Raw genomic sequence first — 21,034 nt, forward strand, 5'->3', positions numbered from 1 at the left:
CGAGCAAATGAGGTTGGACCCTGTCCCCGTCCCCCGTGGGGCTCACGCTCTCAATCCCCATTTTCCAGATGAGAGAACTGAGGCCCAGAGAAGTGAAATGACTTGCCCGAGGTCACACAGCAGACAAGTGGCGGAGCTGGGATCAGAATTCACGACCTTCTGACTCCCAGGCCCGGGATCTATCCATCCCATCTGGGAAGGGCAGGCCGGCACCTTCCCCAGAATTCCTGTCTTCCCAACGGTGCCGGGGCAGGGGTGTGTCGGGGCTCTTTACTCTTACCCAATCCAGCCCCAGAGCACTTAAATACGTATCTGTAATGAATGAATGAATGAATTTATAATAATGTCCGTTACCCCAACCCCGACCAGGCTGTAAGCTCACTGTGGGCAGGGAAGGTATCTGTTTGTTGCTATTCCGTACTCTCCCAAACACTCAGTACAGTGCTTTGCACACAGAAAGTGCTCGATTAATACAATTGAATTGAATGAACCATCAGAGAGGTTATCACCCTGAGGGTGTCCTCGCCCTGCTGGGCCCAGGATTATTACTATTAGTATTATTCATACTAATATGAATAATAACAGTAAGCACTTACACGTGCCAGGCACCATACAAACCACTGGGGCGGATATGAGCCCATCAAGTTGGACGCAGTCCCCATCCCACGTGGGGCTGGCAGTCTCAATCCCCATTTTCCAGATGAGGGAACCGAGGCCCAGAGAAGTGAAGCGATCTGCCCAAGGTCACACGGCAGACAAGTGGCGGGGTTGGGGTGAGAACCCATGACCTTCTGGCTCCCGGACCCCGGCTCTAGCCACCGCGCCATGCTGCATCGCTAACTGAAAACGTCATCTTCGGTGAGAATGTTTAGAGACCCTGGGTCACACACGGCCGTGCCGGAAGTCAACAGCTGGAGGTGCCCGTTCATTCTTTCTAAAGCATTTATTGAGCGCTTACTATGTGCAGAGCACTGGACTAAGCCCGTTGAAAAGAGGACACTTACCATACTATTATTAAGATTTTTGTCAACTTTGCAGAAGGTGTGGGGTGGTCTCTCGCCTTTACTGGGGACGATGATGCACAAATCCGTCACGGCCAAGGTATTCTGGGTCATGTTCTCCGAGGCCCTCCGGTAAGTGATGTAAACTTTCTGTGACGAGGTACTACCGCCACTGAGGTTGGCGGGGCGGCCGCAGGGAGTATTTTGAATCGTTTCGCAGCCTTGTTTTAATCTCTCCTTCCAGTCGTACAAAACCCTGCATCGAAGACACGACAAAACCCCGGTCAGTCACGACAAACTGCAACAGCGAACGAATCCTTAACGGCCCCCCGGACCCCGTCCGAAAATGAACGGGACGACCTCCGTTCACTCGGCGGAATCCTCCTCAAATTCCAAGGACCGGGAAACTCCGGGTGACGTCTGAACACCAAACAAGCGGGCCGGTGACGCAGACCAATCTCCGTGGCTTTTGCAGTCCCAGGGCAAGGACGCTGAAATCTAGTCCAGGAACGTGCCTGCTCTACATCGACGTTTGATGGAATTACTAAATATCCCCTCTCTCTACTCATAGGTTAAAGCAACATCCTTCACTAAGAACTTTCCACATCCCCAGACGGGGCTCGGAGGGAATGAAGTAACAAAGTAGAAAAATGTTGCCACTGGGGAGCTTAGAGAAGAAAAGCGAAGAAAAAGAACCCGCAAAAATCACACATTAAAAAACCGCCAGAAAAGCCACCGGCTGCTTTTGAAGGAGACTTCCCAGCTCAAGGCAGTAGCTGGAGTCTTAAAAACAAAAAGTCTCTGTGGAGAGAAGGAAAGGAGCTTCTTGGACAACCAGGTCCTTTCAATCAATCAATCAATGGTATTTATTGAGTGCTTAGTCCGTACAAAGCCCCGGACTAATCGCTTGGGAGGTGACAATACGACAATATAACACAGTTGGTAGACACACTTTTAGCTGAGGTTGCAACCTCCAAAAAAAAAACTACAGGAACCATTAGAATAATAAAAAAACAACTAGAATTCACTTCGGTTGAGAAGCAGCGTGGCTAAGTGGAAAAAGCCCGGGCCTGGAAGTCAGAGGTCGTGGGTTCTAATCCCGGCTCTGCTGCCTGTCAGCTGTGTGACTCTGGGCAAGTCACTTCACTTCTCTGTACCTCAGTGACCTCATCTGGAAAACGGGGATGAAGCCTGTGAGCCCCACCTGAGACAATCTGAAAATGCTGTATCTCCCCCAGTGCTTAGAACAGTGCTTGGCACATAGTAAGCACTTAACAGATACCCTCATTATTATTCAGGAAAGTGAAAAAGGAATTTTATCAACATATGCAGACTGTAAGCTCATGGTTGGCAGATGTGTCTACGAACCCAAACACTTAGTACAGCGCTCTACGTACAGTAAGTGCTCACCACATAACACTGATAATTCCACATATAAAGTTCACATACATAATAATAATAATAATAATAATAATAATAATGTTGGTATTTGTTAAGCGCTTACTATATGCCGAGCACTGTTCTAAGCGCTGGGGTAGACAGGGGAATCAGGTTGTCCCACGTGGGGCTCACAGTGTTAATCCCCATTTTACAGATGAGGGAACTGAGGCACAGAGAAGTTAAGTGACTTGCCCACAGTCACACAGCCGACAAGTGGCAGAGCTGGGATTCGAACTCATGAGCCCTGACTCCAAAGCCCGTGCTCTTTCCACTGAGCCACGCTGCTTCATGATAAAGTTGATTTTAAAACTAAGATTTTATAAGATTTTGATCCTCAAAAGAACAGCAAGAGCCCCCCACATTTTATAGATATTCACTTTTTGAATTAATTTAGATGTAACGGATTATTTAACCTGATTTTTTTTTTTTAAATGTTTCTGTCACTCATTTTTGGTTATGACTTTTTTTTTTTTTTTAAACAACTGCCCCCACCTTCCTTCATTCATTCAATTATATTTATTGAGTGCTTACAGTGTCCAGAGCATTGCACTAAGCGTTTGGGAGAGTACAATATAACAATAAATAGACACATTCCCTGCCCACAATGAGCTTAAAGTCTAGAGGACCTCTCTATCCTATTACACCCAAACTTTTTCCAGCTCAACTGACCATCACCAATAGAATCGCTAACTGGTGAGGATGGAGGATTACTCTAAACTCTAAGATCAACGTGGGCAGGGAACGCGTCTTTTTATTGTAGTTCTGAACTCTCCCAACCTCTCAGTACAGTGCTCCTAACGCAGTAAGCGCACAGTACGTACCACTGAATAGACGTTTCTGCCGCCAACCCAAAATTCGGACCTCAAGAGAGCAAAATTGGGGTTTCCCCCAGTAACCCACAGGGACAGCCGCCCAGCCACCCCCAACCCCACAGCACTTATGTATTCCTCTGTAATTTTATTTATTTGTATTGATTCTCTCCCCGTCTAGACTGTGAGCAAATTGTGGGCAGGGAATGTCACTGTTTATTGCTGTACTGTACTTTCCCAGGTTCTTAGGGCTCTGCGCACAGTAAGTGCCGAATAAATACGACTAAATGAGTAGGGTCCAAGCTTCCTCTTGGAGGTAGGGCCTAGCCAGACGTTGGACCGCGCGCTCCCGGAGGGCGGCCTGGGATGGACCTGGGGCAGATGGTTAGAGCATAGCAGGGCTCTACCTTAACAGGCCCCCTAAGTCACCGTACGGCCACTAGCCAGCAATCAGTCGATGGGATATACTGAGCGCTTACTGGATGCGGGGCACTTGGGAGAGGACAATACAACAGAGGAGATTAGACACGTTCCCTACCCAAAACGAGCTTACAGTCTAGAAGGGAAGACAGACATTCAGATAAATTCCAGATGGATCTATACAGAAGACTATGGGACTGGGGTAAATATCAGAGTGCTTTAAAGGGGGCCAGATCGCAGTGCCTTTAAGCGGTTTTTATGCCTAAAACATCAAGGAAATTGGACCATTTAGCCTCTTCTTCTAGATGTTGGTGAAAAGAAAATCCATGATTTCCCTGAATGATGGTTCCAGTCCTGGAAGCCTGCCTGGTTTTTTCATCCAAAATCCTTTCTACTGAAATTGAAACCCATCCCCTAGCTAGCTTTATGTTGTTGGTGGGGTTTTTTGTTTTTGTATGGCACTTAAGCGCTTCCTGTGTGCCAGGCGACTGACTATAGCTAGTACATAGATAACTATTAATAAATACTATTATTAAAACTATTATTACTAACTGATAAGAAATAGGGATGAGCGTGACCTAGTGGAAAGAGCACCGGCCATGGCTCCACCACTCACTGCTGTGTGACCCTGGGCAAATCACTTAACTTCTCGGTGCCTCAGTTCTCTCATCTGCAAAACCCCCCCAAAAAACGGGGATTCGATCCCTGTTCTCACCCCTACTTAGACCGTGAGCCCCATCCCTGGCGTAGTGGACAGAGCCCGGGCCTGGGCGTCACAAGGTCATGGGTTCTAATCCCCGCTCCTCCACTTGTCTGCTGTTTGGCCTTTGGCAAGTCACTTCACTTCGCTGTGCCTCAGTGACCTCATCTGGAAAATGGGGATCGAGACTGAACACACCAGGTGGGACACGGACTGTGTCCAACCCGATTTGCTTGTATCCACGCCAGTGCTTAGTACAGGGCCTGGCCCACTGTCAGCGCTTAACAAATACCACAGTTGTCATTGTTAGGTCCTGACGATCCTGTACTTACCCCAGCGCTCGGCGCACAGTAAGTGCTTAACGAATACCGCCGTTATGAAACTGACACTAAGGTCGAACGCTGACGTCCTGTCATTCGATCGTATTTAATGATCGTATTTACTGTGTGCAGATCACTGTACTAAGCGCTTGGACAGTACAATCCGGCAAAAGAGAGACAATTCCTGCCCACAATGGGCTCACGGTCTTGACGTGGGGAGACAGGCATCAAAAGAAGAATTACAGATCTATACACGTCCCCTTTCCCGATGTTCCCGACCGGTCTGTACGTACCCAAGGTCTGTAAGTGGGGGCTTATCCCTTCCCCTCCTGTAACAGAGGTAAATCTGAGGCCCCACGAGACTCCCATTGTTGAGATCGGCCGAGAGTCCCGTCGGGGTAGCGTCGATGCACACGTAGCCGTGAGGCACCTCTTCTCCCAGAGACTTGATGATGACCGTCACATCCGTGATGGGTTCTTTGGGCCGGGCTGCCTTGTGACACGCGTCGTGGAAGTGAATTTCTTCTTCGAGGGGCTTGGAGGCGTCAGTCAGCCCTGCCACGACGAAGTAGTCAGCTACACGTGGGCCCTTGTCCTCAATCATCTTCCGAGAGAGAAGGCTACGTCTGAAAGGGAAAGAGAGCCGCGTGGGTATCCTCTGACTGCAAATCGGCCGGGGCTTCTTTAGGATACGCACCCTCGGCTCCTTCCTCCGCCGCCCGTTGTCGCTACGCACGTTGGCCGGAACTCGGCTGGGGGACGGTCTTCCCGCTCCGGGGTTGCCCGTCCACCTCCGCATTGAAAGGAAACCCCTCGCCATCGGCTTGAAAGCAATCACCTCACGTCACCGCTCTCCCACTCGGGCCCAGCTCGCACGCTTCGCTCTTCTACTGCCGACCTACTCGCCGTACCTCGATCCTATCTCGCCACCGTCTCCTCACCCGCATCCTGTCTCTGGTCTGGAATCCGCCCCCCTAACTTCATATCCGACTGGCAATGACTCGCCCCACCTTCCAAGCCTTATTGAGGGCACATCACCTCCAAGAGGCCCTCCCTGGCTAAGCCCCCCTCCGCTCCTCCCTCTCCCTTTTGCGTCACCCTGATTCGCTCCTTCTATTCATCCCCCAGCCCCCCAGTATCATGTCCATATCCATCATTTTTTTCTTTCTATTCATGTCGGTCTCCCCCTCTAGACTGTAAGGTCATTGTGGGTAGGGAATGTGTCTGTTTATTGTTTCACTGTAGTCTCCCAAGCCCTTAGTACCGTGTTCTGCACACGGTGGGCGTTCAACAAATAGGACTGACTGGTCGACACCACTTGCCCCTAACACGGGATTTATCGAGGACATGGCCCACGCCCTGCGGAATCAACGGGCCCCATCTTCACCGTGACTCCTGATTAATTACGCTGTATGGTGCCGAGTGCTCTTTCAGGCTGGAAAGAATTTACTGCTGGACTATAAGCTCGTTGTGGGCAGGGATCTTGTCTACCAACTGTTTTGCTGTTATACTGTCCTCTCCCAAATGCTTAGTCCAGTGCTCTGCACACAGTAAGCGTTCAATAAATACGACTGATTGACAGACGGTGAAAATCGACCTGCCTCTTGTGGAGCTCCCTGTCAACGCACATCAGAACAAAATTCATCCATTCAATCATATCGACTGAGCACTGTCTGTGTGCAGAGCACTGTACTAAGTGTTTGGGAGAGGACAATATAATAATAAACGGACACATTCCCTGCCCACAACGAGCTTACAGTCTCCGACCCATGAAAAAGACTGGTGCCATCGGTAGGAGCTAGAGACATCAGAAATAGTTCGATGACGTCCACTGGCCAGCCGGGATCACTGAACCTAAAGGTTCAAAGGTATGACTTTCTTCCACAGAATAAAGGCTACGTGGCCAGCTCCTTCTTGCTCTCCCCACACAGGTGACCTGGGGGCTTATTCTAGTAATAATAATAATGATGATGGCATTTGTTAAGCGCTTACTATTTGCCAAGCATTGCTCTCAGCACTGGGGTAGATACAAGCTAATCAGATTGGACACAGTTCCTGTCCCACGTGGGGCTCGTCTTCTTAATCCCCATTTCACAGAGGAGGGAAGAGAGGCACAGAGAAGCCAAAAGGCTTACCCAAAGTCACACAGCGGGCAAGCAGCGGAGCTGGGATTAGAACCCCGGTCCTTCTGACTTCCAGGCCCATGCCCTTTTCTGCTCCCTCCCAGGTTGAGCTTCTGGGTTTGAAAAGGGCCGAAGCACAGGGGTGGGGGGCTATTAGAACCCACCTGCGCGAACGAGTCCCTCGCCAAGAAGGAGCCGACGCAAACTCTCGGTTGCGGTGCAATTGAAAGGGGACTGCTCAGCTCCGTCTGGGGGTTTTCTCTAGTTATCTACCCCGATCCTGGGCTTAACACCTGAGGGATCAAAGGTATTTTCCATTTCTTCATTCAACCGACCCTGAACTGTCAGGCTGGAAAATGAGTTGTTTTGCGGTTGCCTCGTTTCATCTTACATTGGTGTGTTCCTCTGGCTCGCGGCCTCCGGTGCAGCTGTTTCATGTAACCCGGCATTTTTAATCTTCTCTTTTAGTCCGTTTCATTGTTTATTACAATCACGATAACAGCGGTGTTTGTTACGCTAGCTTCTTGTGGGCAGGGAATCATCTACCGGTGTGGCCTAGTGGCTAGGGCAGGGGCCTGGGAGTCAGAAGGAGGACCTGGGTTCTAATCCCAGCTCCTCCACTTGTCTGCCGCACGACCTTGGGCAAGTCACTGCATTTCTCTGGGCCTCAGTTACCTCATTGGTAAGATGGGGATTACGACTGTGAGACAGGGACAGGGACTGAGTCCAACCCCTGATTAGCTGGTATCGACCTCAGCGCTTATTACAATGCCTGGCACATAGTAAGCACTTAAATACTGCAATTATTATTATTCTTATGATCTACCAAATCTCCGTGACTTTCCTTTTTTTAGTGTTAAGCACTCTTCCAAGCGCTGGGGCAGGTACAAGTCAGTGAGGTCGGAACCAGTCTAAGTAGGAGGGAGAACAGGTATCGAATCCCCATTTTTGCTGTTGAGGAAACTGAGGCACGGAGAAGTGAAGTGGCTTGCCCAAGATCACACAAGTGGTGTATTGGACTCTCCCAGGTGCTCAGTACTGTGGTCCTACACACACTAAGCACTCAGTAAATACCACTGCTTGACTACTGGGGGGCCGACCCCTTTTTCACCTGACACCTGCAACCTTCTCACTGTCTCCTTGAATCTAATCCTTTTTATTTTATGCTTATATTCAGGTAAAACGATGGGGAAATTTCCAGAGTGGTCTATATGTGAAGCAGTGTGGCTCAGTGTAAAGAGCCCGGGCTTGGGAGTCAGAGGTCATGGATTCGAATCCCGGCTCTGCCGCTTGCCAGCTGTGTGACTTTGGACAAGTCATTTCACTTCTCTGTGCCTCAGTTACTTCATCTGTAAAATGGGGATTAAAACTGTGAGCCCCATGTGGGGCATCCCGATTACCTTGTATCCCCCCCAGCGATTAGAATAGTGCTTGGCACATAGTAAGCGCTTGACAAATCCCACCATTATTATTGTTATTATAATAACGCCAGAGAAGTCATTTTGCCCCCAGCAAAAAGTGAGTACACAAAGACTGGCCCGTGGTTTTGCTGCAAGATGAGCCTGTCCTTAATAAAAATTGTGGAATTCATTAGGGGCTTACTATGGGTCAAGCACTGTTCTAAGTGTTGGGGGAGTTACGGGATAATCAGGTTGACCCGACAGCGCTGATGAAGAGAATAGTTCCTGTCGACGATCGGTCGACTGGGGAACTCCTTCACGAGGACATCGACCCAAAAGGTCTGGGATGGGGGGAGTTCATCTGCCCACTAAAGCCCACCGGGAACTGACACGGAAAACCTCCCTTCCCTCTTGGCTAACAGGCGTGGGGGGCCACCCCCTACCCTCCCCTCAGTGACGAGCGCGACGATGAATGCGAGCTAATCTCCTTTGAGCCAGTCCTCGTGCCATACGGGGCTCACGCTCTAAGGAGGGACAACGGGAACTGGCTCCCCCGTTTACAGATGGGGAAACTGAGACGCAGAGCCCAGGGACTTGCCCTAGGTCACCCAGTAGTCATGTGGCAGAAGGGGAATAGAACCAAGGTCTCTTTTTATTTTAATATAGTACTGTTAAAGTGCTCACTATGTAAGCTGGCTGTGGGCAGGGAAAGCGTCTGTTATATTGTACTCCCCCAAGCGCTTAGTACAGCGCTCTGCGTAGAGCGAACGCTCAGTAAATACGACTGACTGACTACTAAATGCCGGCGTGGAGGAGGAATCGTCCCGATGGACCCAGTCCCGGTCCCACACGGGGCTCGGTCGTAATCCCCATTTTACAGATGAGGGAACTGAGGCACAGAGAAGGAAGGTGACTCGCCCAAGGTGACCCAGCCGGTACGTGGAAGTGCCAGGATAAGACGACAAGTCCTCTGACTCTTAGGCCTGGGCTCCACTAGGTCTTCTGACTCCTAGGTCTCTCGCTCTTTCCGCCCGGTGGAGGGAAGTCTCTCCAAGCTATGGGCCGGGCAAGCTCCTGCCCAAAATAAGCAGCCACAGTCTCAAACGGATGTGTGCTTATCAGTTAAATGGGGGGAGAGGAGGAGGTAGGGGAGGGAGGAGGGAGAAACCGAGGACTTGCTGGCATCCCCTTATATCAGGATACCAGAGAAGCAGCCCGGCTTATTGGAGAGAACCCGGGCTTGGAAGTCAGAAGGACCTGGGTTCTAATCCCGGCTCCGCCCCACATCTGCTGCGTGACCCTGGGCAAGTCCTTTCACTTTCTCTGGGCCTCAGTTCCCTCATCTGGAAAATGGGGATTAAGAGGGTGAGCCCATGCGGGACAGAGACTGTGCCCAGCCCGCTTACCTTGTATCTACTTCAGCACTTAGAACAGTGCTTGGCACACAGTAAGGGTTTCACAAGTACCGTCATTAAAGACGCCATTTTTCTAGGGTGCTGGGCTCTAGGAGAAGAGCCTGGATGGTTTCTCCGGTGTTGGAATCAACAACCTCAGGCAGACAAAGAGGCTTCTTCTTGCCCCGCCCTTTTTGGAGGACACCTAAGATGGCCGCTTGTCCACTCGCTCTCATGACTTGTACATGGACGACTGCAGCGAAGCCTTCTGTTTTACCCCTCTAACTTCCTAGAAAACGCGGGGCCTCTTCACCGCCATCATCTACCAATGGGCCGAGACTCGCTTGATGATGTAAAGGGAGCATCGATCGATCATAATTGAGCAGTCACTATGTGCAGAGCACTGAATTAATCACTCGGGATGCCCTTTTTTTTTTTCCCCCATCCCCAGTCTCCTTTCCCAAACCCAGGTTCCCCAGCACACATCCCACAACTGGTGCGTCAACTGCCAATTCCTATAAAGAGGAATGAAAAGGAATATTAAAGATTGGACTATGAAAGGGCTGTCCTGAATGGTTTCTGGAAGCTACTAGGGCTTCGTAAAAGAGGAACTGTACTTTGTAAAAGAGGATCGTGTGAAAGGAGAATTGACTCGTCGACATGTTCCTCTTCAGCTAGTTTGAGATCGTTAAATTTACAACTGATTCCGGCTGTGATGACTGAGGTTGGGGGGCGGTTCAAGTTTGTAAGAGAGCTCTTGCTTTCTATCAGTCTCTACCATAACAGTATAAAGTGGCAATAAGACCACCCCTCTCCCCATCCCCCTTCCTACTCTGGCACAGGAAGCGACAATTATTTAAATTCCAGGCTGTCTTCTTGGAAAAAGTCCAACCCTGCCAAGGAGATGATTGAAAAAGGAACAAGGCTAAATTGGCGTGGTTATAGATATTTCTTTTAGCATCTAAGCGCCGCGCTCGTTTCCCTGAAAATAGCTTAGAAAATACATGTACGTTCTCATCGTTATCCTGAAAAATAATCAACCAGTTCCTCGGTAAACCTCACTTTTAGAAACTAGATAGGCAGTACCATGCAAGAGTACAGTCCTCAAGTGGAGAAAAAAATCTGCTAGAGAAGCAGCATGACCTAGTGGATAGAGCACGGGCTTGGGAACCAGAAGGACCTGGGCTCTCATCCCGAGTTCGCCGCTTGTCAGCTGTGTGACTTTGGGCGAGTCCCCTCATTTCTCTGGGCCTCAGTTCCCTCATCTGTAAAATGGGGTTTAAGACTGTGAGCCGCACGTGGGACGGGGCCCGTGTCCAACCTGACTACCTTGTATTTACCCCAGGGCTTAGGACAGTGCCTGGTACCTGGTAAGCACTTACCGAATACCATGAAAAAAAAAGTACCCTATTGGTAGAAACTGCCTAAACTCCTCTAGAACAAAAACACCCCCAGTAATGCGGAATGGGGACGTCTGGGAGGAGCATAAGGACAACACTAGATTAGGAGAAATCTACTAAAAGGCAGCATCGGTCTACATCAAAGCACTCATCGCATGCGATGCGGAAAAGGCAAGAAGGTCTAATCGATTTGCTCTCCTACATCAGAGTTTGGTGGAGGCAGCAGAGATAAAGCATCAGTCAGAGGGGGAAGGAGGAAGGAATGTAACAGAACAGTCCCCACCCCTCCAAATGGGCTCCATCCTTCCCAGATTTTCCTGGGCAGGGGGAATGGGGGCGGCTGGCAAGGGGTCGTGGGGGGCAAGGGGTCGTTGGAGTCCTATTCCCTGCGAGATGGCGGGAGGGGGGACGCCCATGACAGCAGCTCCAGAGGGAGGCCCCCTAACTCTAATGGTTGATTCCCCTTATGTTTACCTAAACCGAGGGTCAGATTTTGAGCCCAACAAGATTGGCACGCTCTCGGATGGGAAGAAAATTAAATGGATCTTCCTGATCACACATGGAGGGAGCCCTAGACAGCTTCTATTCAAGTCACAGTGAAAACTGAAATGTTACTTACACACTACTGAAGCTAGTCGAAAGAAGTCCTGGACCCCGGCTATCGGATTCGGTTGCATCCAGATCTTCAGATCTTGTTTGAAATTTCCCAAGAGAGAGGGGAGAAAAAAAGAAAATTAACATACAGATCTTACCATGTATTCTCTCTCTCCTCCAAAATGTACCTCTAATCAAATCTGCACCTTATTTTCCTTTTTCATTTACAAAAAAATGAGTCGCCGCCTCAATGAAAAATATATCCTTTTTTTTAAGAGCACCAATATGTTGACTTTAAGCAAGGTCTTATAAAGCAAGGATTTACTAAGTTTAACTTGTTTGAAAAATATGCTCTTGCTTCCAAATTCACTTTTACCCCGTCTTCACAGCCCAAACTTAACCAGAGAATCTCTCATACCTCCAAGTAAACTGAAGGGAAAAACAAAAGTCTCAAGGGAAATCAGGTGAAAGTAAAAGTGAATAAAAAAGTGAGAGAAAGCAAAAGTGAAACACACACCATAAAAATCACAAAAATACTCCTGAGACACTCTATGCCAACTTTCAGTTTAGAGGGGAATAAAAAAAGTATATATATATATATATATATATATATATATATACACACACACACACACACACACACACACAGAATTTTAAGTGTAATATTAACACAACTAACTCCTCTTATTCCCATATCTAATGAGAGTCAATTAAATCAGTCCTGGAATGATCAACTGGTCAGACAAAGAGAAGGCTGGAAGAAAAGCAAAACCAATTCCTGACCCAGCTTGGGAAAAATTAAACTCTTAGGTAATAATCTTTGCTAAGCATGAACCAATTTTGGTTTCTTTGGATTGGAATAGTGTACTAAGCAGTATTCCAAGCGCTTAGTACAGTGCTCTGCACATAGTAAGCGCTCAATAAATACTATTGAATGGATGAATGAAAGAATGGAACTAGAACAGGCCTGGGGGTCAGAGGGAACCGGCTCCTCCACGTGTCTGCTGTGTGACCTTGAGCAAATCACTTCACCTCTCTGTGCCTCAGTGACCTCATCTGTAAAACGGGGATGAAGACTGTGACCCCCCTCTAGGGCAGGGGCTGTGTCCAATCTGATTAGCTTGTAGCTACCCCAGAGCTTAGTACAGTGACTGGCACAGAGTAAGCGCTGAACAAATACCACAAAGACAAAATAAGCAAAAAAAAATTAAAATCCCAAAAACCTACTTCTCAGGGAGCGCAACGAAAGCAGGAACACCAAAGTCACAGACAGTCTGACGTGCTTCAGACTGCATAACGTAAATGCAAACCCAAGTGTCAACAGAGAAACTCGGATGAGAATAATGGCTCAGCGCGTGCACACGCAGTGAACTCCTCAGAGAGGAAGCACTGCTTCAAAAGAAATTCTAGTCTCTATAAAAGTACTAGTTACACAAAATGTACCCATAAATTGTTGCTCTTCACTCAAGTTTCTCTTCCAATACAAAGGGAGCAAGAAAGTTTCCACTGAGTCACGAAAGAACCCGTAAAACCCAAGGACCGGCACAGAATACGGCAATCTCGGATTTCCTCAGGGAGAATAACTCTGAAACAGAAGACCTTGCTCCCAATTAATCTGAGAACTACTAGTCGCGTTGCAATAAATCTTCATGATTCATTAATAGCTTGCTAGTCTGCCCAGGACTACTTATGTTTGACAGCCCAGAGGTTCACCAAGACCTCAAGGTAGATTTTAGGAGGACCAACTGGGTTGACAATATCCTAATAATAATAATAACTGCGATATTTGTTAAGCACTTACTATGTGCCAGGCACTATTCTAATCGCTGGAGTAGACACCCGATAATCAGGCTGGACAAAATTCCTGTCCCACCTAGGGCTCACAGTCTTAATCCCCATTTTACAGATGAGGGAACTGAGGCCCAGAGAAAGGAAGTGACTCGCCCAAGATCCCACACCACACAGGTGGCGGAGCCGGGATTAGAAACCCAGACAGGCCCGTGCTCTATCCGCCAGGCCTTGCTGCTTCCTAAACGAATATCCTAAACAATCCGCTTCCAACTGCAAATGGAATAAGGCACGACCGCCGAACGGTTTGATTCAGTCTCCAACTGGGCTTGAAGAAGTAACGAGGAGCCTGGAAATTTAGACACGGCTAATTCACAATCTTATCCAGTGGCAGAAACTGGGGTTCGAATCCACTTTTGGCCACCGTCACGAGACACTGTCATGAGACAGGTAAAAGGACCTTTAATGAATCTACGTCAAATAACGGCAGTCACTTCTTAACCTCAGGAGCAACTGAGACGATATTTGAGATAAGCCTTTTCCAAAACCATTTTCCCATCTTCGGAGCTTGCAAGCATATGAAAATGGTATTAAAGAGAGGTGAATTCCCAGGCTGACCCGCTTCCAACAATAACTAGAACCGCTGGAAACTCGGTGACTCAGTATGATCAAATCCATTCCCCAATCGACTCCGAAAAACCCGTACAGCGTTATCCGTTCGAAACAAGAAGAAGGAAGTCTGCTTCAACGCTACTTCTTTTCATCATCGCTTCTGAGGATTTTCCTCGGGCTTGCCACTCGCATGCTATAACTTCTTACTTCCTCATTTTGTTTGAATACATATATGTATATATATATATATATAGATACGTATCTATATGTAGATATGTATCTGTAGATATAGATATGCACACACACACACGTATATTCAAAATGTACTGGGCTGCTCTCAGAACTCTAACTGTTTCAAAATACACAAACTGATTAATTTATCTCTGGTAGTCCCTAAGACTGTAAGGTCGCTGGGGCAGGGAACGTGTCGATCGTTATACCGTCCTCTCCCAAGGGTTTAGTCCAGTGCTCTGCACGCGGTAAATGTTCAATAAATATGATTGACTGACAACCCATGTGTTCCTTCAGTTTCATCAGGACCTTCGCCGGCCAGGAAAATCTGGTCCAGCCTCTTGAGCAGCTGATGAGGTTTCAATCCATCGAACGATGGCATTTATCGAGTCCTTACTGCGTGCGGAGCACTGGACTGCGTGTTGGGGAGAATCCGATACAATGGAGTTGGCAAACGAGCGCCCTGGACTGTTTTGTTTTCTTGAAATGATGAAATGAGCTTCCATTTAAATGCCTAGTAGGGGCTCGGTCAGACCCAACCAGTCTAAGAATACAGTCTCTCTAGACTTTAAGCTTGTTACAGGCAGGGAATGCGTCCGCAAATTCTACTGTATTTTATAAGAAGCAGCGTGACTCAGTGGAAAGAACGTGGGCCTGGGAATCGGAAGGACCTATGTCCCAATCCTGACCCTGCCACTCGTCTGTGTGCCCTTGAGCAAGTCACTTCACTGTTCCAGACCTCGGTTATCTCATCTGTACAACGGGGATTAAGAGTGTGAGCCCCATGTGGGTCAGTGTCTAACATGATTAACTTGTAACTACCCCGATACTTAAAACAGTGTTTGGCACATAGTTGAGGACTTTAACAGGTATCAATGTTATTATTATTTATTATTATTACTCTTCCGAGCACTCGGTACAGGGTTCTGCCCAGAGTAAGTGCTCAACAAATACCGCTGATGGATGAAGAAAGCTCAGGATTTCCTTGCTGGAAAATCCTGGAAGATTACTTTTCAAGAGTAGGTTCACCCGCCGGCTGGTTGAGTATTCCAGGCAGCTGACGCCTAGCATTCAGTTTCTAAAATGGTTTAATTTTCCTAAAATGTTCCCACCCGTTTCAAGTTTTTTCTTCCTCCCCATCCTCCCCCTCGGTTCTTTATCGTTCCTCTGTAAACTGCTGCATCTTTCCCTTCATAATGACTGCTTCTGTTCCTGAATGACGCAGCGGCGGGAGCTCTCTCGCTAATATTCCCATTTCCGATTACTGCAACGCTCGGGCACACTTCTTCCTAAACTCCAGGGAGTACAAATTGGGAATGTTTCTGTAAACAATAATTATTTAATTATTTAAATATGTAATGTTAGATATTGGATTATAAATATTATATTTAATATTTTAATAGTATTTTTGAAGCACTTACTGTGTTCCAGGCACTGTGCTAAAGCCCTGGGGTGGCTACAAAGAAATCGGCTTGGACGTAGTCCCTGGACATGGGGCTCCCAGACTTAATCCCTACTTGACAGATGAGGGAACTGAGGCCCAGAGAAGTGAACTGACTTGCCCAAGGGCATACAGCACAAAAAAGGGCGGAGCCGGGATTAGATCTGGTTTGGACCCAGTTATTTGTTCAATGGAAGGAAACACTCCCACCAAACCTCACTGGCATTGATTGATTTTTTTTTTTTGCAATGAGCTTTTAAGCCCCCTTTCTCCTGGCTTGCATTTGTTCGTAAGGTTGAAGGGGCCTCGTCCTAGTTTTCAACTGCATCTGTACTTTTCTGCTAAATACGATTCTCTCCCAATTTTGCCTGGGTTCTGTTGGTTCAGGCCTACAGGCGGTATGGCCTAATGGTAAGAGCGTGGGACCGCGAGCCTCGAGGCCCGGGTTTGAGCCCAGTTCCTCCGCTGGCCTACGACGTGACCTCGGGCCAAACCGCTTGACCTCAGTTTCCTCATCTGCCAAACAGCGGTTCGACAGCCTGAGATCCCCTTTTGGGGGCAGGGGCTCTGTCCGATCCCATCATCTGGTCTCTTCCCCAGCACTCGGCACGGTGAGAGCTTAATAAATGAAATGATTACTATTACCGTTATGAGCTCTGACATTCCCGGCTCCGCCGGTTGTCTGCCGGGTGACCTCGGGCGGGTCACTTCACTTTTCTGTGCCTCAGTTACCTCATCTGGATCAAGATTGTGAGGCCCACGTAAGGCAGGGACTGTAGCCAACCTATTAGCTTCTATCTATCCCTGCATTTAGCACGATGCCTGGCACAGAGTAAGCATCTGAAAACTGTAAAAATAAAATAAAAGGATCTCTTAGAAAAGTCAAAAATAATATTTATTTAAAGACTGCAAAAAAGGAGAGAATCCCTACCCCCAACAAGCAAAAAAAAACCAGTCAACTAGATAAAGTTTGTCCAAACTTTGTGAACTATATTACCTAATCTATGTCAATGGATGATTATTGATTGCTGCTTTGCCCAAGTGACTTCAAAGGCCAGACCAGGCACACGATACGCTGCAACCCCTCTTGAAAAATACTTTTGTGGGAGAATATAAATTTGTTTTCTAGACCCTAAGCTCATTATGGCCAGGGAATGCGCCTGCTAATTGTTTTGCTGAAGCCTCCCAAGCGCTTAGTACTGCGCTCTGCCCATAGTAAGCTCTCAACAAATGCCACTGGCCGACTGAGGCATCTGGAAAAAGGAGACCATTCTATGTGAGTTTTTTGGGATATAGGTTTGATGGGAGTCTTCCATCAGGAATCCATATAAACCAAGGAGTCAATGCTGCAGGGACTCCCAAAGGAAAGACAAGTCCAAAACTGAATAAAGGTTAAAGAGTCACGGTGACTGCTCCAACATATGCATTCACGCAAAAGCGTCTCAAAAATCCAAACATCATTTCCCATCCGACATGAGAAACCTCGTAGCTTTGAGGAGCTTCCCAATGTAGTCACAGCCTGTCAATCAGTGGTCCTTACTGAGCTCCTCCCGTGTGCAGAGTGCTGTACTAAGCGTTTGGGAGGTTACAGTAATAACTTTGATGTCTTTTAAGCGCTTACTATGTGCCAGGCTCTGTACTAAGCACTGGGGTGGATACAAGCAAATCGCGTCGGACACAGTCCTTGCCCCACATGGCGCTCACAGTCTCAATCCCCATTTTCCAGATGAGGGAACTGAGGCCCAGAGAACTGAAGTGACTTGCCCGAGGTCACAGAGCAGACAAATGGCGGAGCCGGGATTAGAACCCATGATCTTCTGACTCCCGGGCCTGTCCTCTATCCACTACACCATGCCGCTTCCACCTGCTTCTACAGTGCCAACGGAGTTGCCCACGAGGCGCCTTCAAACCAGACGGGCAGCCGGATATTAAAATAAATTGGAGCTAGAGGAAATGGGAGAGGATAAGGATATGGATATAGCTGCTGTGGGGCAGGGGCTGGGTAAGCTTCGACGTGCTCAAGGGACACAGATTCAAGCACACCAGTAAAGCGCTCAATAAATAGCACCGATTGAGAAGGGAAGGGGATTAGGATGGGGAAATGAGGGGCTCCTCAGGGAAGAGCTGGGGGTTTGGAAAAGAAATAGCTCACATCTCCTCCAAGAGACCTTCTTTTTCCCCCCTAAGCCTTTTCCACCCACTCCCTTCTACGTAACCCTGATTTGCTCCCTTTATTCACCCCTCCACTCAGACCCACAGCGCTCACATACATGACCATAACTGATTTACTTTAATGTCCGCCTACACTGTAAACTCGCCGTGGGCAGGGGATGTGTTTGTTAAACTGTCTTCTCCCGAGCTCTTCGTACGGTGCTCTGCCCACAAGGACTCAATAAATACGACTGATTGAAATGGCTCCAGTTCTGTTCCCCCACTGGGTAACTAGCGCCTTCCTTCTCTCCTCACCCTTTCGGTTTCTTCAAAGGAAGCTCATCTTCCTTGTCGATTTCCAGTAACAGAGGCCGGCAGTGGACCGGTTAAAGTGCTGAAATGTCAGCTAGTCACCACCCGTTTCGGGCAGGGCTCTCCTCATTCACTTGGGCCGTCTCTTGCAGTCCTCAGGACGAATGCAATGGCCTAAATTCTCACGCCGCCCACAAATGCCGCTTGAGAAGTGAGCATCCCTTCTTTTAAAACCCGTCTTTGCGCAGCTGGGAGACAAAAGTGGGTGCCTTCCCGTAAATGAGACTTGGCGGTGAAAAACTACGACGTCCGGATTGTCGCTCTGGGCAAGATCACAGGTAATTTGTTCCTTTAATTTAATTGTTGAGAACAAAATCACCCCAATTATTGGTTGGCATAAAAGGAGGCTCTACAAGCTAGAGGGACCCGCTCCTCAACAATAATTCAGACGTGTCCTATAGCTTTTATCTTTTTAAAGACTCTCACGACCCGGCAGGGTTTAGCGGATAGAGCTCAGGCCTGGGTTCTAATCCCGGCTCCGCCGCTTGTCCACTGTGTGACCTTGGCCGAGTCACTTCACTTCCCTGGGCCTCGGCTACCCTCGGCTGTGACGTGGGGATTAAGTGTGAGCCCCATGGGGGGCAGGGGCCATGTCCGACCTGATTACCTTGCGTCCACTCCGGCGCTCGGTACAGTGCCTGGCACATAAGAATGAGGTGCACATCCCCTTGATTCTATTTATCGTGATTATGTCGTCTCGTTTTTGTCCGTCTGTCTCCCCCGATTAGACTGTAAGCCCGTCATTGGGCAGGGATTGTCTCTATCTGTTGCCGAACTGTCCATTCCAAGCGCTTAGTACAGTGTTCTGCCCATAATAAGCGCTCAATAAATACTATCGAATGAAAGAAGTGCTTACGAATGTCACAGTTATTATTATTATTATAACTCCTTTGGTTCCAAGGGGAAGCACAGCCTGAGAATGAAAAGCTGAGTAGGAAAAACGATAAAAACCCTTGAGGTCCTACCTTCTATCACACCTCTTATTTTACAACCCAGCCTGCTCCCTTCGCCCCTCTAATCTCATCCCTCTCGCCGCCGACCCCCGTCCACGCCCCGCCTCTGGCCTGGAACTCCCTCCCCCTTCGTTTATGACGGACCACTACCCTCCCCACCTCCAAACCTTAGGAAAAGCACATCTCCTCCAAGAGGTCTTCCCCGACTCCGGCCTCATTCTCCCTCTTCCATTCGCATCGTCCTTGCTCTTGGATTTGTACCTTTTAAGCACTTGATATTCACCCCACCCTCGGCCCCACAGCACTTTTACGTCCTCGTCGTTCATTTATCGCTCTACCAAGCTGCAAGCTCCTTGTAGGTAGCCAACCTGTCGACCAACTCTGTTGTACTGTACTCTCCCAAGCGCTTCGTACCATCGTAAGCGCTCGATAAATGACCACTGATACCTACGCTATCGAGAGGCTTTAAAATACCTTAAGGAGCAAAGGGAGAGTTAGTAACCAACAGCATAATCACTGAAGAACTGACGGCTTCCAAGGTCAAGCAGAAACAGCAGACTTCTAGGCAATCCTTTCCTAAACACTCTAGGCTTACTACCAACTCTCCTACAATGTACTCTCCCAAGCATTTAGTACAGTGTTGGAGTACACAGTGAGTGCTCAATAAATTCCACTGATTGACTCACTTGTCTCCTGTACTGGTCCCAAAATGATCGTCTTCTCCCAGAAGCTCAATCTATCAAGCCGTTTATCCGATTGCCGATGCGTTCAACCGTGCATTTTACTAATTTCTTCGTCACCGCTGCGGACTATCTTTATGTTTTCCTCAACAGCCCTTCTAAATATGCACTTTGAAATCGCCACGTCGAAACCGTCATGATGTCAATTTTCTCCAGATAAGGCAATCATTTTGGGGGGCTAAGACCAAATGCCAAACACTTAGTACAGCGATCTGCACACTGTAAGCGCTCGATAAATGCGATCGAAAGAATGAATGAATATGCCACAGAAAACATCAACAACTCTGCAAGAGACTTGAGAATCCTGTATTACATTCCTCCCTACAAAAGACAGAAATCTTTAGACGAAGTTCCTCGAGGGCAGGGACTTTGTCTTGAGCCCCTAATGTACATTCCTAAGCACCAGGCACAATGTTCTGCACACAATTAGGTCCTCAATAAATGCTGAGAAGGGACTCACCCACATATACACCATCTGATGTCTACGCTATCTTTGGGCAGAGGGAAAATGGGAGAAGCATCACATGAAGTGATTCTAGGACTGTCCTTCATATTTGAACTGCCCAAAATCGTAAATATTTTGCATGAAGTATGACGAACTCCACAAACAGAGACACCCCAGCAGAAAGGAGTAAAACGCACTGGGTGTTGCCCGTTCCATTAAAACCTGGTCTTGCTTTTCAGATCGGCAGAGCGTCCAAATAAGTTGCTTTAGCAAACAAATGCAATCAGCCCTTTTACCCCAGTGGTCCTGGAGTGCAATTTTATTTGTCCTAAAATCACCTGGCATTAATCTCATTCGATCCCTAATTTGAAACCAACCAAAAATTGGCAGAGTCTTGCAGAGCACATTAGAGTTGATTAAAAAAAGGAAAGAAAAAAACGATGGTGTACATTTGGGTCGGTCTCAAGCTCTCTTCTAAGGCCAGTGATTGGCATCTCCGGTTCGAGCTCAGCGGTCACACCAGAAGTGCTCTCCGGGGTCACGACTGACCCTAGAACTGCCCAGTTTTGCTTCCAGAGCTGCCAATTTTGGTGCCTTGAGCTAGGTGCCCTCCGAGAAGCAGCGTCGCCTGGGGGATAGAGCACGGGCCTGGGAGTCCTGGGTTCTAATGCCGGCTCCGCCGCTGGTCAGTCGATCGGCT

The 21,034-nt window shown here is 48.1% G+C and overlaps 1 protein-coding gene across 9 annotated transcripts in view; it reads right to left on the reverse strand.

The window, feature by feature from the left end:
- Nucleotides 1-21,034, reverse strand: part of DENND4A (DENN domain containing 4A) — an 89,810-nt gene that overhangs the window by 61,594 nt on the left and 7,182 nt on the right. For 8 of the 9 annotated variants that reach the window (XM_029066479.2, XM_029066478.2, XM_029066476.2 and 5 more), the window contains 3 exons: nucleotides 11,627-11,698; nucleotides 4,984-5,316; nucleotides 1,005-1,257 (listed from right to left, as the gene is read on the reverse strand). In XM_029066479.2, the coding sequence (XP_028922312.1) occupies nucleotides 1,005-1,257; nucleotides 4,984-5,294 (564 nt within the window). In that variant the 5' untranslated portion in view covers nucleotides 5,295-5,316; nucleotides 11,627-11,698. Of the gene's footprint in view, nucleotides 1-1,004; nucleotides 1,258-4,983; nucleotides 5,317-11,626; nucleotides 11,699-19,835; nucleotides 20,031-21,034 lie in introns of those variants that run through there. The other variant, XM_029066474.2, reaches the window with a different exon arrangement.

The sequence above is a fragment of the Ornithorhynchus anatinus genome, chromosome 5, assembly GCF_004115215.2.
Source record: "Ornithorhynchus anatinus isolate Pmale09 chromosome 5, mOrnAna1.pri.v4, whole genome shotgun sequence".
Taxonomy (NCBI): Eukaryota; Metazoa; Chordata; class Mammalia; order Monotremata; family Ornithorhynchidae; genus Ornithorhynchus; species Ornithorhynchus anatinus.